Genomic DNA, 17,845 nt, shown 5'->3' on the forward strand with positions numbered 1-17,845 from the left:
TAATCATTCTCATTTATTTCATGGCTAAGCAAGACACTTGTTTAAAAGATTGCTTGAACAACACTGTAACCTGTTCAAGTGATGACAGACTCCGTGTCTGCATAGAGTAAAGGGACATCTAACAACAGCACTTCCCTGCCTTTCTTGGTAAATGTCAGGTTTTTACCCTGGCTTCCTCGTCTCATTTTACAGTATGTGTAGAATGGGAATGATTAGAATGACATAGACAGATATGACATGGGCCCGCTGGTGTACTTTCTGCTCCACAGTTCTAGACTGGCGCTTCTGTGACCACCTGTGTGACCACTCGAGTCCGGCTGCTTATGGACCTTTTGCCTTTTGATGATCTCCCAAGGGAAGTCCTCTATTGGAAGTGGGCTGGCAGGGCTGCCTGACCCCTCTGGTGTACTTTCGGGTGTTCCCTCTATAATTTCAATTCGGGGTGGGTCCATCAGATCCATTATGCTGAAGGGTGCTGGCTCTGGTTGGCACATCACTGACTTGTCCTGCGTATTCTGTCGGACAGACCAACTTGAGCCTGCTTGAATTCCTATGGACACTCTGTCGTCCGTTTGCGTGGTGCTGTCACTGCAAGGCTCCCGGCACAAAGTCCACATATTGTAGCACTGAGTAAAGTTGAAGAAGTTGCTGTTGAAAGTCTTCAGTTCCCCACAGACATCCCTACGCAGCTCTGCCAGTTCATAGCGCATTGCTGAGATTTCATCCTTCCACTGCAGATTGAAGGCAGCAACCATGTTAGCAGACTCCTTGAAGGCCTGAATGGCCTGAGGAACTGGAGGCTCAGCTATGGGTGAGGCAGAAGGGACCCTGTATGAAGGTGGGGATGCCGGTGGGACCGAGATGGCTGTTACGGTGGAGCTAGTACTGTGCTGGCTGCGAGCAGCAGCAGTCTCTCTCTCCAGCCTTTCCAGCTCCGCATAGGCAGAGGAGCTAGCACCGTCATCATCCTCTATCATGTCGTCATTTAGTAAAGAGGTCCCATCCACAACATCATATCCCTCTGGAAGAAAAATTTGAATATGCAAACAGAAGGACATTCAAAGTGAAAGGAACAGCTGGAGTGCAATTTGATTTGGACTAAAAAATAAACACATATCTATGGAAAACATACAGTATGTGAGTGGTAACGAATTCAAAATATCCAAGATCAGACCTGATAATTTACTATTTGGTTGTAAATGCATAAATTAGGGATGGGTAACCACCATATTCTGGTGTGTTGTATATTTGCACTAGAGTTGTATAAAACCAAGAGGCAACTGAGTAGTGATATAGCCTAATCATACATTTACAAATGTGAAGAAACCATCCATTCATGCTTATTAAGTATATTGTTACTGAAATTTACCAAACATCTTTGAAAGTTTCTTATCATTGTTGAACTTTATGTGACGTTCAAGTATAAAAAAAATTTTTTTAATCCATAATTGTGTAGAGGGTCAGCTCTGAGTAATACATGCTACTGCTTGAGCCACTACAGAATATAAACTTTTTTTTAAATAGGTTCTTGAGTCAAACCTAGCTTTGTGATGATTGACATTAAACTCACATACTGTAGGCTTTTCACTATGTTTTTACACTGCCTTCTCAGTCATCTCGAGGCTTCTTTCCATCTTTTCACTGCACAGCACAGCAAAGAGTGGAATTAAACATGAAAAACATCATACGTCATTATCAAACGATGAATCCATTTTCTGAGAGCCCTTTTCTCAAAACATATCCAAATGTTTTCCAGTGACTTGAAATTTGTGCCATTTTGTGCAAAAGAAAAGATGTAAAGGGAGTAGAGAAATCACAACCCACTGGGCCAAGAAGCAAATATGAACCCTATTGAACATATCAGGTCCAAGGTGGCTGATTAGACCATATGGAGTAAGTAACCCAATGAGGGGAGGGGTCACTCCCCCCTTCAGGGCTGCACCAGGGAGAGGCTGCAATCCCACAGTCAAAGACAGCTGACAAACTCAATGCCAAGGGTTAGACTTTGCCACATGTGGCCTTTTAAAAGAAGTCAAATTTTCATGGAAAGAAAAAATAAACTTCACACATGTACAGCAGATAGATGCTGCTCTCACACATGATTGGAGACAGTGGCAATGTGATAACATTCATTACTATTTTATGGTTGCGATATGAAAACATTCTGAAGAGTTTGGGAAGTACATCTCTCAAACATTTACACTTACAATGTGGTCTAAGAACACTTAAAATAGAGACATGGTAAAACAACTCACAAAAGCCAGCATTTCATTCATAATAAACAGTATTAAGTTGTAGAATTTTTAGAAAAATCTGAGTTATCTGAGGTTTTGTGAGTTGTTTTGAATCGTGTTTGCTATTACTATAACATAATGAGATATTTCTACCATCTATAGATATAAACTTTATATATCTCTTATTTATACTGAGAAGGCAGTGCAAAAACACACATATACATAGATATATGTATGCGTGTCAACATTAAAATACCTGCAACAATCATCATTGATGCCTCCAGTTGTTCTTTCCCCCTGGTTATCCTTCAAGAGATGGATGGTCAAATGGAGAGGGGTTTGCTGCTCGTCTGCCCTACGGAGCATCATGGGATCCCTTCCCCACTCAAGGGCCCACTACCCTCACATGGGGTTTGGTTCATAAGCCGCTTACAATTCAATTATTAACTTCAATTGTTATTAATTAGCATTATACTAACATAAAAACATGATTCCAGGAATCAATATCTTTCTTAGACAAGATAGCCTGGAAACGATACTTTATCTAATTTTAAGGCCACTATTCCCTCAGAACACTGCAAAGAGTACATCAAAGGAGAAATAATATTTACAGTATGGCTTGACTGGGAGTTGACAGTACTGTATAACTAATCACCATCCAAGGAACCCTTCTTCTGGGTTGTTATAACCTTATCTGACATATTATAATTAAAGCACCATGCCAATCTTCAAAATACAACTTCACAACATATTGTACAGTCAACTGCTTGTTTTAGCCCATACAGAGCTGACAGATTAGGAGCAGAGAGCTAAATGAATAGAGTTCAGCAAATAAGACGGTGGGATTGGAGAACACTCCTTTATCCTCAGTACTTCTGTCACATCGAAGAAATTGTAGATGGAAACCCAATTGAAGATGAGAGGATTCAAAAAACAAAAGTCCAGATTGAACAAGAAAACAAAGCCCACAAAATGAGTAAAAGTGCAAATGTCTCCAATATTAAATTGACAGAGATGTATACAAAAACAATAAAAATTCAGGTCATAATATTTTAAAATGCACATAATTCAAGAAGTGTTTCAATAGGGTTCATAGCTTTACTCTTGCAGGCAAACACCAAATGCACTTAGTGAGGGAGTTACTTCAAATAATCTGCTTGCACAAAGAACCTGAAATGCTAATTTTAGGGATATATTTCTGGCATTGTGTCACACAAAACCTTCAAATCCTTGTTGTATTTAGTTAGTACTGTAGAACAGTACAGTAGTATAAAAAACTCTTGACTTTAGTCAGTGAAAACTCAAAGTTTAGATCCACTGTCATACACAATGGCACTGGTCACCAATAAAATTATGTTTGCTCAATTGGAAACTAGTTGTTTTTTTTTACGATGACAATGACTTTCAAAAAAACTCTCAAAAGTTACTGAAACCACTGCTCACAAGGTTGAGGTTCATGCAACATAATACAACAATACTGCAAAGGGTTAAGGTTGTACTTGTGCAAATTTTGGGAGTATACAACAGTGGACAGTTCCTTTGTGCAACCAGCATGTGTGAACATGTATTCTAGTCTCTAGAACTTGTTGACTTACCTTCCATTGTTTACAAGATTTTTTGCTTGTTTGTTTGTTTTTTCCTAATCTTATGAGGTCAATTACAAGGTCGATTGCAAGCATAGGCTAATGTGTTGGTGCAACAGAGCAGGGGGAGGACAGGCGGAGGGCTTGTCCTGTGTATCCTCTCAACACAAATATATCAGAAACCTGCCGCTCCCCTACCCCTGGCCCGTTTTGGACTTCACCCCTTCCTAAGTAACTCGCACGCTTTGCACAACACATATATATAACACCACAGTTTAACATGCTCAGGGTAGGGCCTATTCCTCTTAGGCATGCCATGTGATGTGGCTGTGCTGTGTTGTGATACTGTGTGCTGTGAGCGTGTGCTGCCTTCAGTGTTTAAGATGCAACCCTCCCACCCTTAATCCTAAACTACAGCAACACCACAAGTGACCAACCAGAAGCTTGGCTAATGATGCATGAATCGTGCAAAGTAACACACAAGCAAATCCATCTAAACAATTGGGAGTATGCAGAGGCAAAAACAAACACAGACACACCATAGCTTCCAAAGAAAATAACTGGAATCATTCAGCCCGGCATCTCTGAAGCTCAAGGGTTCCCCACTGTACATATGTAGGTATGTCAAGTTTGTGCGCATGTATAGGATGTATGAGGATATGTTGTCTAAGCCCTCTCTCATTTAGGGGGGGAATAGTTTTACCTGTTGTGGATCTGAGAGTTGAAGTGACAGTGGAGGATGTCATTGAAGGCAAGCAGTCGTCATCTTGGGAATAACCAGCCTGAATTGCACGGAGGTAACTGTGGCTTCGAGTGCGGAACGAACCAGGCAGGTCCAAGGCCTCCATGGCCTGGGATTCTACTTCACTAAAAACGGACTCGCAAACTGACTCAAACTGGCCATTGATCTCAGTCTCACTCACCTGAGAGACAAAAACAGGAATAGCAGTCCTTAATTTTTCCTCTTCCTTTCTCTTTCTCACTTTGATTCTTCCCCTTTGCACAGCAAATATGAAGGAGTGTTAGCATAAGGAAATGCCACTGTCACTTCCGACCTTAAACTGAATAAATGTCAAGATCAAATGAGAAAAAGGGCAGATTACAACAAAAACAAGCAGAAAGATATTCAGTTTGTATTATAAAGCATTCCATTTACCACAAAGCCCAAAACAAAGACATACTGTGTTGTATTCTGTATTACTACATGGAAAGTAGGAAAAATGCACAGTCTAAGAAGAAGTTCTTCTAGCCACTACAAGATGAATTCATTTGTGGATGTCAAGGCGCTATCTACCCAGTTCTATTCTGTTCTTTCCTGTCCTGCCCTCTTCACAGATCCTATTCACAGTCTAAAGGTATGTTCACACTGGGCAAATTTGACTCACACAAGTTTGACCGCAAGAGTATTTGTGCTTGCTTGCGCGAGTACGAACAAATGCGTATATTCACCCAAAAAGGAGATTTGTCGGAAAACCAAACGCTGTCATGTCTGGGTTAATAATGTCATCTGGAGGTGCGCACAGTGAATGGCATTTCACCACATTGTCCAGGAGCTGTGTCGGGGTGACGGCCGCTCCCAGCGCTACTTCAGGCGCAGTTTGATGATCTGTTAGGTAGGATCAGTCTCTAGGCAGGACAAAAACTACAAGCACTTCATTTCAGCTACGTACTGTATATCCACCTGCCTCCGGTGAGTGGCAGTTTTTGGTGTGTGAAATTCAATGAATATATCTACTGATGTCCAGTGTCAGGAGAATCTCAAAGCTATCCACACAGTGCCATGCAAATATTTTGCCGGAGTTGAATAGTTTGAACTTGCGTGAATATGCTAATGAAGCTAAATCTGCCGCACTTGTGTATTCAAATCTTCACATTGACTTTGTACTTAATCTCGTTGCGCGAAAAATTCGCCTCACGCCTGGTGTGAACGTACCATAAACTGTATAATTTTGGTAATAACACATTATGTATGCTTATGTATACCCAACAAAGTTGGTGTAAAGCAGAAAATACATTAACATAATCTTGCCCTTTTCTTATGACTTCACTGTTTCTAAATTATGTTACTGAAGAGAGCAAAGTATCACAATTACATTTTTCTAAAGTTATCATCATCATTATTATTAAGCACCAACAGGAGTAAGCTGATTGTATAACTTCTCTTTTGGACAAAATCTCACTTCCTATAAAATCTTCCTTCTTTGTTTTGCTTTGTTGCTAGTTGTCACAAATCTCCTTACTCATGTTGAGCTACCATGGTCAAAAACACACTTTGATCCACCTAAATAGTTTAATAGCAGGGTATAAAAACTGAAGATAACTGAAACGGCAGGTGAGTGATGTGAGGTTAAACATTACGTTAGGGTTAGGGCACTACTCTACCGCTACTACCTCTCAACATTACAGTAGTTGCCGTTAAAGAAAAATAAGCTCAGTTGACCAAAACAAACTTCTGCATAAAACCTTGTTTTCTAGCTAACTACCTGGTATGACACGATGACACGAGGGTAATGAATCATTAATCATAGCCTAGTCCAACCATCCTTTGGCCAAAGCAGGGTACAGATTGTCTGATGTAAAACTTATATCTTAGTTTCTTAATTGTGTACAATTTCACAAACAAGCAAACTGTCAAAAAAGCAACCCCTTCCAGTTCAATGGCACAAATTGGTTATTTCTATCGACTTCAGTTAAGACAGCAAAGGCTATGACAATGAACAATCAACTGAGCTTCAATATGGACAACTGTGGATGATTTATGACTCCGTAATGCCCTCATTTAAAAAGTACTACATAAAAATTGGTACAGTATGACTCACTATGATGAGTTGTTTAATTTCTCGTGTCTGTGCGATGCATGTGTTTAAGACTCACCTGGCTGACGCAGCTAGCCTGACTGAGGGTGCTGACGGCGCGCATGTAGCTCTGGTTGCGAGATCGGAAGGGTGGGGGATGAAAGGTGGTGGCAGGGTCCAGCGTGACACTATGGTGGGGCCGCATATCTCTCGTGGTTTGCAAGTGGTAGCCCTGGCTGAACAAGGACGGGGCAGGGGTGGATACAAGGGTATAATTCAAAAGCCACACATGGAACAACAGGGCATAATACTGGTTAGCACCTATGACCATAGTGTATCTTCTTTTTGGTTCATGATGGGATATTGCTGTCGAAAATGAATGATTTTAATCATAATCTTCTCACAACACGTCTGAACAATTGGGATCAACACAGCAATATTTTGATGACTTCAGTTATTAGCATCTCTAGCTGTCCTATAAAAATACAGTATCTTTTATTCAAAAGCTACAAAGAGAATGTGTATGAGTTTCCTCTGGTTCTTATTAGAGAAACAATGAGAGCTAGGAGCTGTATTAATAACAGATTATTACATGCTCCACTTGAAGCTAAAAACAAGAGGGCTGATTTGTTTGTCTACAAAAGCAGAAGTGATCAGAACCTCCGCTGAGATGATGATGGTCACAAAAATAGCACTGAGCACTGACTGGCAGTAGGGATGATGGATGCATGACGCTTCCCCCGGTTCACAGAATTTGGCTATATCTGAAAGCCACATGGCTCAAAAACAAACAGCCACTGGGGAACAGACACATGTCACGGAGAGATGATTAGGAAATGATTATGTAAAGATGGAGCCCTGCAAGCAGTCAAAGTTGTTTTTAAAAAAGCTGTGAAGAATCCATTGATCTACAATGTATTTATTCCTACAATAAAGAAAGACAGTTAACACAAAATCGATCGCACAAACTACAGCCACTATGAAAAACAAAGTATTTCTGTGTATAAGTAATAGAGTTAAAATGTAATCATTAAACACATTGTACCTTTTACCTGTCAGTATTTTCCTCCATCCAGTAAGCCGATTAAAGCCTACTCCCTTGTGTCTGACATCATACAAATGTGACAGTTTTGCTCAGGACATGTCAACAACGCTGTGATAAGACGAGGGACATTGCCTGTATAAGATGTTGGGCAAATATTGAACTAACAGATGAAAAAGGTCACAAACACAAAACCCACAGCTACTGAAACGCTCAGCACAGCACTATTTAACTGCTCCCATATACTGAACACTTAGTCAATGCGGTTCTAGAGCATGTTCATAACTTCATAAAAAAAAAAAAAAGCAATTATAACACAGCTCTAAATAACAGCTGAATACAAATCAGATGGGCATAAATCCATGTAAGATTAAATACCAAAAAAAGATCCTCTAATTTGGTTGCCAAGCTACTTTTCTTAGAATCACCAAAAAGTGTTAAAATTCTCCAAATCTCTCCGGAATAGCAGCTGAGGAGAAATCAGCATCAGCAAGCAACACTTTTACTTGACAGCATGTAAACAAAGCAGTGAATCAGTGTTGAATAGTTGGGATTTATAGAGACAAAAAGGCTGAGGCTTTGAATTAAAAAGTCTGTTGATGGCAAGGTTTACAATTTTACAAAGCAATTTGAATGTTCCTGTAGTTTCAATACAGTGGTCCTACTGCAGTCCTGACAAGCACTGTCACAACTCACTTAAATTAAAGGTGCTGATCAAAGGCTTGTAAAATACTGATGTAGCTCTGGCAGTGTTACAAGTTTCCATCTGTACTGAAGCTTGAGAAAGCACCTGAGCCAACCACCTGCATGACTACTCTTCCACCATAATAATTTGAGTTTGTGTTCATGGTGTAGGTGCAACACTACAAACCTTAACCGTAACCATTTGTTCTGACCTCAATGTAGAATTTATGTACAATTTACCATTACTTTTGTCAGTTAATGAAGACGCAGTTCCTGTCATTGGAGTTGAGAAGACACACACTGCAACAAAATCTATGTGTGCCACCAAATTCTGAACTATCCCTATAAATAATTATATAGAATGTGGATTTCCTGAGGTACATTTCTCAACTGAAATTGAAATCAACATATAGCTTTAGCATGGATATATTGAGCTAAGCAGCCAGGCCTACCTTTGGGAGTCTAAATGGGATCTTTGCATGGCTGATTTGAGGACAAGAGCATCAGGCCGAATGGCCTTCTGTGGGGAGGTTTTAGGGCTGGCGTCGGAGTCACCACTTTCGTCATCCACCTCTCCCATAGCTTTGACATAGCTACTGCTGCGCATCCTCCGACATGGGATCTCTTCATCCTTGTCGCCTGGGTATCCACTCCATTCATCTTGGGGCACCTGTGGGAGATAATGCACCCGTTGTAATTACTACATGCACACGATAACCATAAGGTTACATTACTCTTAAGATGTTACTTGTTTAGTTGAGCCAGTGTCTGTGGTGCCTTGTTAAAGGATGTAGTGCAGCTCAGAGAAAATATCAGGCTTGTACAGTGAGCTACACCAGAGATATTATTTGCAAGTACAATGGGACCCAATTAGCCAAATGAGTGTGAGAACTGTATCACACAAGTAGTGGGATAAGCGCTGGCTGGTATTTCCCTAAACAGAAAATTAAGTTGATTCACATCCCAGGTTTCAAGGTTACAGCCTGGACTGTCAAATTAACCAAACACAGCGCTTAACCTCGGTCTACCCACAAGATACAGATGGGTTGGCTTTCTCTGTGGTTCGTTCCTGTCTCTAACCATGAATAGGCACTTTCTTTTAATGTTGAAATTAATAACATTAACGTGAACATTAATGCAGCCATGGAACTGAATGGGTAACTGATCTACAAGAGTCACGATGCACACATGTATCCCAAGAGTAGGAGATAAAGCATAATAAGGCAATACGTCACTGTATTTTTGATATACAGTACATCTTAAAGATGATATTGGACTCCATATTAACAGACTAATATGCTTTGTATCTAACAGGAATATTTAAACAGACGGGCATATTCTCAGTTTGTTTGTCATTATTCCAGTCAATGCTTCCCCCAAACGACTACATAAACTGCTTCAGTGTGGCCCTCCTATGGTTCTGAAAAGCTTCAGTCTATGTCGCTCTCCAAGGTGCTGAAACATCCACATGCAGCCTTTATTTATACTGTTTGAAACCATTGCTCAAATTTGCTACCTATCTAGTACAAATTCTGAATGTTCAGTGTGTAAAATTTATTCAATTTGAAATAACCAAAAAAATTTATCAGATGCTTAAATGAATTGTAGAATTTTTCGTCAGTCGTCAGGTTGTGTATTATTTATTAAATCATAACCAGTATCAATTATTACACTAAAACTTAAAAATCCACCCTTCCATAAATGAATAAAAATTCATTGTAAGGAAAGTGTGTGATTCATCAGCACATTTCTAGAATCAACTCAAATGCTACTTTACATTTATAGGATCAACAAACCATCTCAATGAGCAGTGTAAAACAACATCTGAGAAGACCACTCATATTGCAAATTAAAGCATGAGTGTACTTAATTCCAGGATTTCTAGAAAACCATTAATAGAATTTACCTCATTATTGGCATAGATTGTGCAATTTTATGTGTGCACAGCAAAAGTTTCCAATCATATCCCTAAAGATAGAGTTGTAACTTTTAAATCAGCAACATCATTACTAATATAAAATATACGAGCTCTAAAATTTGGTTTACAAAGGAGCGCAACATGTTTCTGATGTAGCCTACTGTAAGCTAAAATCAGTTCTATAGATAGTAAGATGAAAAACTAGAAAAGTAGGCCTAGTCACTACCATAACATCATGTAGTAATAGCTTTGTTCATTGTGCTCATAGTCTAATATCTGTCCACAGTGATTGTTGTTAATATAACAGCATCAGGATTAAATGATTATTAGCTAGTGATTATACACTGTACAAATGCCTACACATAACCAACTGTTGGTGTATTTAAAATAAGTAGGTTTTAATTAAGATTCTGATGTCATAGAAATCAAAGAATCATACCCGCAAAAGCTTTGATTGTCATGTTCACTACTCAGTGTATGTTTAAGCTCACCTGCTTTTACTGAGATTGAACTGTGACTAATACTGACATTACCCCGTAATTCATGGGATCAATGCCACTCCCAAACACACTGTGGTTTCCCTGTCTTAATGATGGAGATTTACAATGGCAATGTGTCACACACTACATGGTCTGGCACCATATTGATCAGGCATGTAGTGAGTGCCACACTGTATCAGTGTGTGGTTCAGCAGTAGCAGCTGTCCCAGTGGAGAGGGTAGCCTTAGCTCTTGAAACAACAGCCTCAGGCACAGGGCTGTCCTTAATGCTCTGCGAGCTACTCACTTTACCCAATCATATAGTTTGGCTGTTTCTCTGTCACAATCCCTGTTCTGTTCACAGAGAGCAGAGTGGCTGATATTCCCTGTTTTAGCCTAGAGGTAGAATAAGCCTTTCCTTAACACTCCTGCTCTCACTTTTTGTTCTCGTCGGCCATCTCTCCCCCTCTCTCTTCTCTTCAACACCCACTTTGCTCTGTGACTTGACAGCCGGCTCCAGCAGGGCAGACAGGTGAAGGACGAGACAGCATTAGGCACTTACATGAAAACGATGGACATTTTTCTCCTCAATGGGAGAGTTGGCAAATGGAAAAAGGCAAAAAATATTTAAAGGTGCTAATAATAGCACCAATGCAACTGCTTTCCACCACCATTTATGTCGTGTATTTTACTTAGATGTTTTACCCATATGTGTTTACGGCCATGATAAAAGAGCTTTTGAAGCATGTAGACCATATGTTACTAAATCTATCCTTTGTATCCAAAACAAATTAACTTTTGGGCAGCATGCACATTTCTGCATGCAACAGCAGAGTAGGAAAATGAATGATCATTATTCAGATTGCTAATGTTGTGATATCAGGCTTCATCTTCGTGTCATCTGCTTAAAAAAAAGAGAACATAGTATCATGTTCCACCCCTGCCCCAGTTGGGAAGGTAACATGAGAATTAGCTGGTTTGCTTATGTCATTTCAAAGACCTATCAGTAAAACTGTCACGCTCGCCAATCTGATATGCATACATTTATTCTCTTCCACATGAGTGGAATAAAATGCAGCAATTGTCTGAAAACTAAATTAATCAAGCTTAAAGACAGCAATAAAGTAAAATAATCATTTGCCACCTAATGCACCACCATTGATCATCTGTGGCTACAGTTAACAAGGCAGCCATCACTCAAAGAAGCATTGCACTAGCTCATTAACATTACCTCATTTCTGTTCTCATTTTGAAGCTACACCTGAAAGAACATGTTCAGCTGTGCCTCTGCAGCAGCCTGGCAGACAAGCAGCTTTTCACCATCATTAGTTGCTACTAAACATAGTCTGTGAGTAGGACTGTGTGCAAAAATAACCTTGCAGTTAATGCAGATGTTAAAAATAAAATCGCTGACCTGTAAACACTGGTAGAACAATTTGTGGTTTTTAAATGCGTAAGTCCTGTAATTTCCAAAGGACAGTCCCACACAGGTAGATATTGGAAGGTGAAACACTCAAACCAAAATTTTGTCAGTCAACTGATGCGTGTATACGGTGCGGACACTATGCCAACTGTAGGGTTGTTACAGTAGGGCAATCTAATGGAGACATCATGGAGAAAAAAAAATCCTCCCCAGACCCAGATAATCTTTTTAATTCCTTGCCATCGCCCGAGAGATTTCTGTATTACACTAAAAGGAAAACACTGCACTGGCTACATTTCAAACAAGGAAAGAACATATGATTTATTGAGGCAATTTGATTTATGGAATACCGCATAAACCTTGTACAGTTTGCCCGTACGACACACTCAGTACTGTTTCTCACCTCCGAAACATGCTTTGGATTTTTGGGACTACGCCAAACCATGATTTATTTTCAATTTGTTTACCCAGCTTAATCCCATTAAAATCAAGTATGTCTCTTAGACAGGAATCTTAGTTTGCAAAAGAAGATATTACAAGAATTGTCTTTTTAAACGCAGATCGATATGATAAAAGAATAAAGAGAAACGTTTCTACAAGTTCACTTTCAAGCCTCACAGTGAGTGATAGCACAGTTGTTCATTACATTCATTTACCAGGTAACATATAAATTGTCAGATACCAGAAACAATAAGTTCAAGTAGTAATTTGTAAAATCACCATGACGCATTGACACAATGCACAATATGTCTGGATTCATGCTCATTAAACTCATTGAGAGTTTATGAATCATGCTTTTAGTTGAACAATATTACAGTATTCTCCATACTTCACTGCAGGCCTAATTTCAGGTCCTTTTCTGACCTTTTTGATGATAAAATTTATAAAATTTTCAATATCATGTTTGGTTCTTTTTTTCACAATCCTTAACAATCATTGTGTTCACATAACCTTCTCTGCACAACAGGGATTGTCAGCTTAGGGGGATAGTCTGAAGACTTGACACCTGCTGAAACAAGATTATTCCAACACCTTGCCCAAGGAAGACCTGTCCTTCTCATCACAAGTGAACAGAAACCTGAAGGACCCAGACAGATCAAACAGATAAAACCCAATGAGAACACAGAGTGTTGACCACAAGGCCCACAAACAGACCTTCCCTCACTTATTCCACTGAATAAAGCTCTGTGTGGACACGCTGAATGTGTTCATGTGGCAGCTGCAGGGTCTCTGCCTGCTGACACAAGCTTGTCAAATGCCAGTGAAAGAACCTCTGTATTGACAGAGTCTGTCTGTCCCCACGGCACACAAACAACTGCAGCTTCAGTGTCTGTAGCTGCTCTCCACATAGCATAGGAGTGCATGCACTCGACAAAGATTCAACCTCTTCTCCCTCTCAAGCATGGACAGGAATGCATCCAGAACCGATTGCATGATACTGGATGGTTTCAGTTCAGTCTTACTGAAATTCATTCAAGTATTTGCCAACAAATGTTTGTGTATGCATTGCAATATTAAGAAGGCAGAGTGTTAGAGAAGGAATCAAATCAAAGCTGCACAAAACACCACACGCTTTTGACTGTGGCTAAACTACAGTACTACAGTGTCATGTGTCAGTTATATAGCAAAGACACAGGCCTAAAACTGTATATAAGAGAACAAATAATTTATTGAGCATAAGCATGGCAAGCTGAAGCACAGCATAGGAATCCTTGAGCATGGCTGCAGCAAGTTTGGCGTCAGGCTCTGTCTCAGTTATTTGTTCCCTGAATGATCATTTTGCAAGACTTTACAGGGAATGAAGCAGACTCCCTCAGGGGATCATAGAGACAGAGCCCACAGGTGGATGCTGGGGAGGTGGTGGGTTTGCAAAACCTCATGGGCAACAAGAGCAGCAGCAGCAGCAGCGTGATGAAGCAGTGCAGTACCAGAGTAGCAGCCGAGCAGCAGCAGCAGCAGCAGCATAGCTAGGGATGAGCAGGTACTGTAAGCATGGGGGTTTAAATAACCCGCCATATTTGGATGAGGAGAGCATGTGACTGATCAGCTGATGAGGATGGGTGCAGCTTGAGTTGTCTAGCTTCGCAGGCTTTGTATCATTTATGTAAGAACTACAACAGCTCTGGCCATATTCTTTATTACAACACCAAGTCTGTCTTTTTTGTACATTGCAGTCTAACTCAGGTAAGCCTTTTCTCCCAGTGTCTTCCACCAGACATCAACTCACTCAATCGATCTTTTTGTCTTTATAGACAATAGCTCCCTGAGGTGACTACACAAAAGGCAATCCTGGTTAAATATATTGGCTTCTCACACTCATGGATACTGTAATTATCCTCAAGAGTAACAGAAACAGAATAGAACAGAATATGAAAGGATTCCCTGGCAGGATTTCTAATCAACATATCACATATTATTCAGAGGGGCTTCTATGAGGATGAGTGGATATTGATCTCAGTTATTGTTTGTTATGGTTAGATAGGTGATGCTCGGGGGTTTCCATGAACTTTACTGCCCTTTCAGTCGACCACTAAAATTCAGACCTTCGTTTGCCTTTTCTAAATCTATGAATATTCAAATGACAAGAATTCCAATAAAGAGCTTGAAATAAGACAACATTTTTAACTTTAAAACAAGCAACAAAGCCACTACTCTACGTTGATACAGTGTGTTAATTAACATTATACAACAGTTAGTTCCGACCGGTCCCAACCGAGCAATTTGATTGGACAACGAGACGTTCCATAGTGCTGATATACAGTATAACAGCACTGGGACTTTTTACAGACAGTATCACTCCGCTGTTCAGCTGGACAGAAGCTAAGTCAGAGCCACGCTCCCCATACAGGAGCTGCCCCATCTCTCTGCTGCTGCTGCTGCTGCTGCTGCTACAGTTATAAACGGACGTGAACATTAAAACCTGGACCTGACCTGGTCCGTCTAATTGGCGATAAATCTCTACTAAACCCGGCTGGGGAAAAAATCGCCGCGGGGGCAACTACGTTTTTACGGTGATGTGTTTTGATATTAGCATTAGCTGTTGTTAGCCACGTAGCTCAGCTACTTAGCTTCAACTGTGTTTATATTGATTACATAGATGATAAACAAATGTAATACGGTGTCGATAACGTCTCTGTATGTCTTCACGCTGGTCCTGTTGCTCCGGTGCTAATCAGACACGGGCTCAGAACCAGAACCAGCACTGGAAGCAGCTCGGTGGAGAAGTTTGTAGCTAGTAGCAAGCTAGTATGAAATGTTTATGTGTTGCCTGGCAACAGCCTTGTCTCCCTTCCAGTTGCGGAACTATTTCTGTTGGCGGAGCCAAATAAATGATTAAATAAACAAACAAATCATAATCTCTTGTAGTTTATTACTGTTCTAAAATGCGCTCGTAGCACTGTTGTATAAAAGCAATATCACACTCGAGGTCGTGCTGTTGTACTGTATATCAGCACGGTGTGATTATCTGCGGCACTCGGCCTGCGGCCTCGTGCCTACGACCGAATCACAGCCGTGCTGATATACAGTACAACAGCACTCCCTCTCGTGTGATATTGCTTAAATTAAGAACGTGAAGTAACAAAAATAATCATTTTTTAAACTCGCACAAATTAAACAGTTTACATAAACACTTTAGTTCAGTGCTAACCCTGTTAATTCCAAGCAAATGCTGACAGGTGAAACAACTAGGAATAAATGCATCTAATTTTAGTACAAAAATCCTAACTTAACTCAAAAATATGACCAGTATTTTGGCAACTGCACAGATGCACATATGAATTTCAAAGGAGGTTAAATCGAAAGCAACTGGACTTAGTTATTTAACCTCTTGTGTGAGTCTCCACACCAGATAGTTGGACCAGTCCCAGCCTGGTCAGTTGCGTACATGAACTGATGAAGCCTCTTGGATGAGAGGTGAAACGTCTTCCTAGACAAATAACTAAGTCCAGTTGCTTTCGATTTAACCTCCTTTGAAATACTATGACCTGGGCAAATGAGAATATGCACCGGCTTATGCACATACAGTATGAAGTTTTAGAATGAAGCAGCTGTCATTTTCACACCCAGTAACCACTGGTTTCATCATACATATTGCTGATTAATTGCTATCTTGAGGCAACTTTAAACAATTGTATTATTGACTACCAAAAACCTCAAGTCAGTGCTGCAGTATTTTAAGGGTGCATTATGAAGAAAATAATATGCAGGATGTGTGAAGCACACAAGCAGATTGTGCTGAAAAAGCACTTCATATGTTTGGATATGTCAGTAAGAACTTTTCAAACATATTTTTGCCATTTAAAACATGAATAAAGTAAACTACCACCCACCTGCAAATAGTGACATGTCCGTGATGAAGGTTTGAGTTCCATGTGCATCATGGGTTTTTCTAGATTAAGCGATGACTTCCTATAGGCTTCCTTAGCCTGGCTGACAGTCAGTGTTGACCAGGAGCTCCTCTTCATGAATTTGCCTTCAGGTGCCATGGCCATGCTCTCGCAGGCTGAGCACTTGACATCGTTATTACTCTTAGAGGTCTTGAGAGACAGGTCTCCGAAATGGTGGCTGTGCATGGAATCTGGGTAACAGTGGCTGACGTGTTCCCCATGGTGCCGCGACATGACACTGGGCGTGCGGTACGTGCTGTCACTATCCAGATTGTCGTCAGAGCTCCACCAACCACCAGAGCGGTGCTTGCGTTCTTTGCTCTTGCTCCTCTTGCTACCATGTTTGGTGGAGTGGTGCCCATGATGGTGATAACCCCCCACTCCTCCACCTCCAATCATATCACCTTTTGTGCCATTCATCTTGGATGATCCTTCAAGGGAGTGAGACTTGGTGAAGAGCTTCTGGACAGAATGAACAAGGTGTCTGATGCGGCCAGGACTCTCGCTGCGTTGCTCTGTGGTGGTGGAGGTGCGCTGATACTGTAATGTGTGGAAGCCGTCGCGGTGTAGTGGCATTTGTTTCTCGAATTGGTCTAGTAGATTAGCAGGAAGGCGGTTGCTTTTGGTGCCGGCGTGGTGGGAGGAGGCAGCAGCCGCGGCCGCAGCAGCAGCAACAGCTGGAGAGGTGGCAGAAGCTGTGATGGCAGCGCAGTCGTCCCGTGTGGCTGAGTCATAATACTGAGAGCTGTAGTGCATTCTGGGGAAGGTGCTGCTGGAGATGTGGTCAGATGCAGCTGCTGGGGGCATCATGACAGGGGACATCATCATGCAGTCAGAGTGGATGGAACTGCGCGGCGAGTAGCGGTGGTGGAAGTCCATGGGGCAGCTCTCTGTGGGGCTGAGCAGGTAGGACGAATGGCGGGAGTCAGAGCCATGGTGTGCATGGAGGTCATGGACGTGGGGGTCATAGTCCAAGCCATGGGGTAAAGGGATCTGGTGCTGGGAACGGCTGCCTGATAAGCCCTTCATGTTCCTGGCCGGAGGGAGACGTCTGCCTTCATTGAACTTTCGAGACGGGGACCAAGGTGAAAACTTCTGGTCTGATACAGAGATAGGGAGAGAAAGAAAAAAATAAAGAAAAGATTGAGTCAAAGGGAGAATGGTTTTGAACAAGCAGGAGGATTTTTTTTTGTTTATTGCCCAAAGCCCCATAATTAAAATTGCTATTGTGGTTCTCCTTACAAGTAACATCATTACAGATAAATACTCCCATGGGGATACTCTATGCAGTCAACCAACC

General features: G+C 41.0%; 1 protein-coding gene across 1 annotated transcript; it reads right to left on the reverse strand.

The window, feature by feature from the left end:
- Positions 1 to 212: 212 nt before the first annotated feature.
- Positions 213 to 17,574, reverse strand: dlgap2b (discs, large homolog-associated protein 2b; the record flags this gene model as incomplete). The annotated part of the gene is made up of 5 exons (XM_084000496.1): positions 213 to 1,021; positions 4,521 to 4,740; positions 6,692 to 6,848; positions 8,791 to 9,008; positions 16,489 to 17,574. The coding sequence occupies 5 exons, from the start codon at positions 17,572 to 17,574 to the stop codon at positions 213 to 215; spliced, it is 2,490 nt and encodes an 829-aa protein (XP_083856622.1).
- Positions 17,575 to 17,845: the final 271 nt, after the last annotated feature.

Source organism: Trachurus trachurus (genome assembly GCF_905171665.1).
Source record: "Trachurus trachurus genome assembly, chromosome: 24".
Classification (NCBI taxonomy): domain Eukaryota; kingdom Metazoa; phylum Chordata; class Actinopteri; order Carangiformes; family Carangidae; genus Trachurus; species Trachurus trachurus.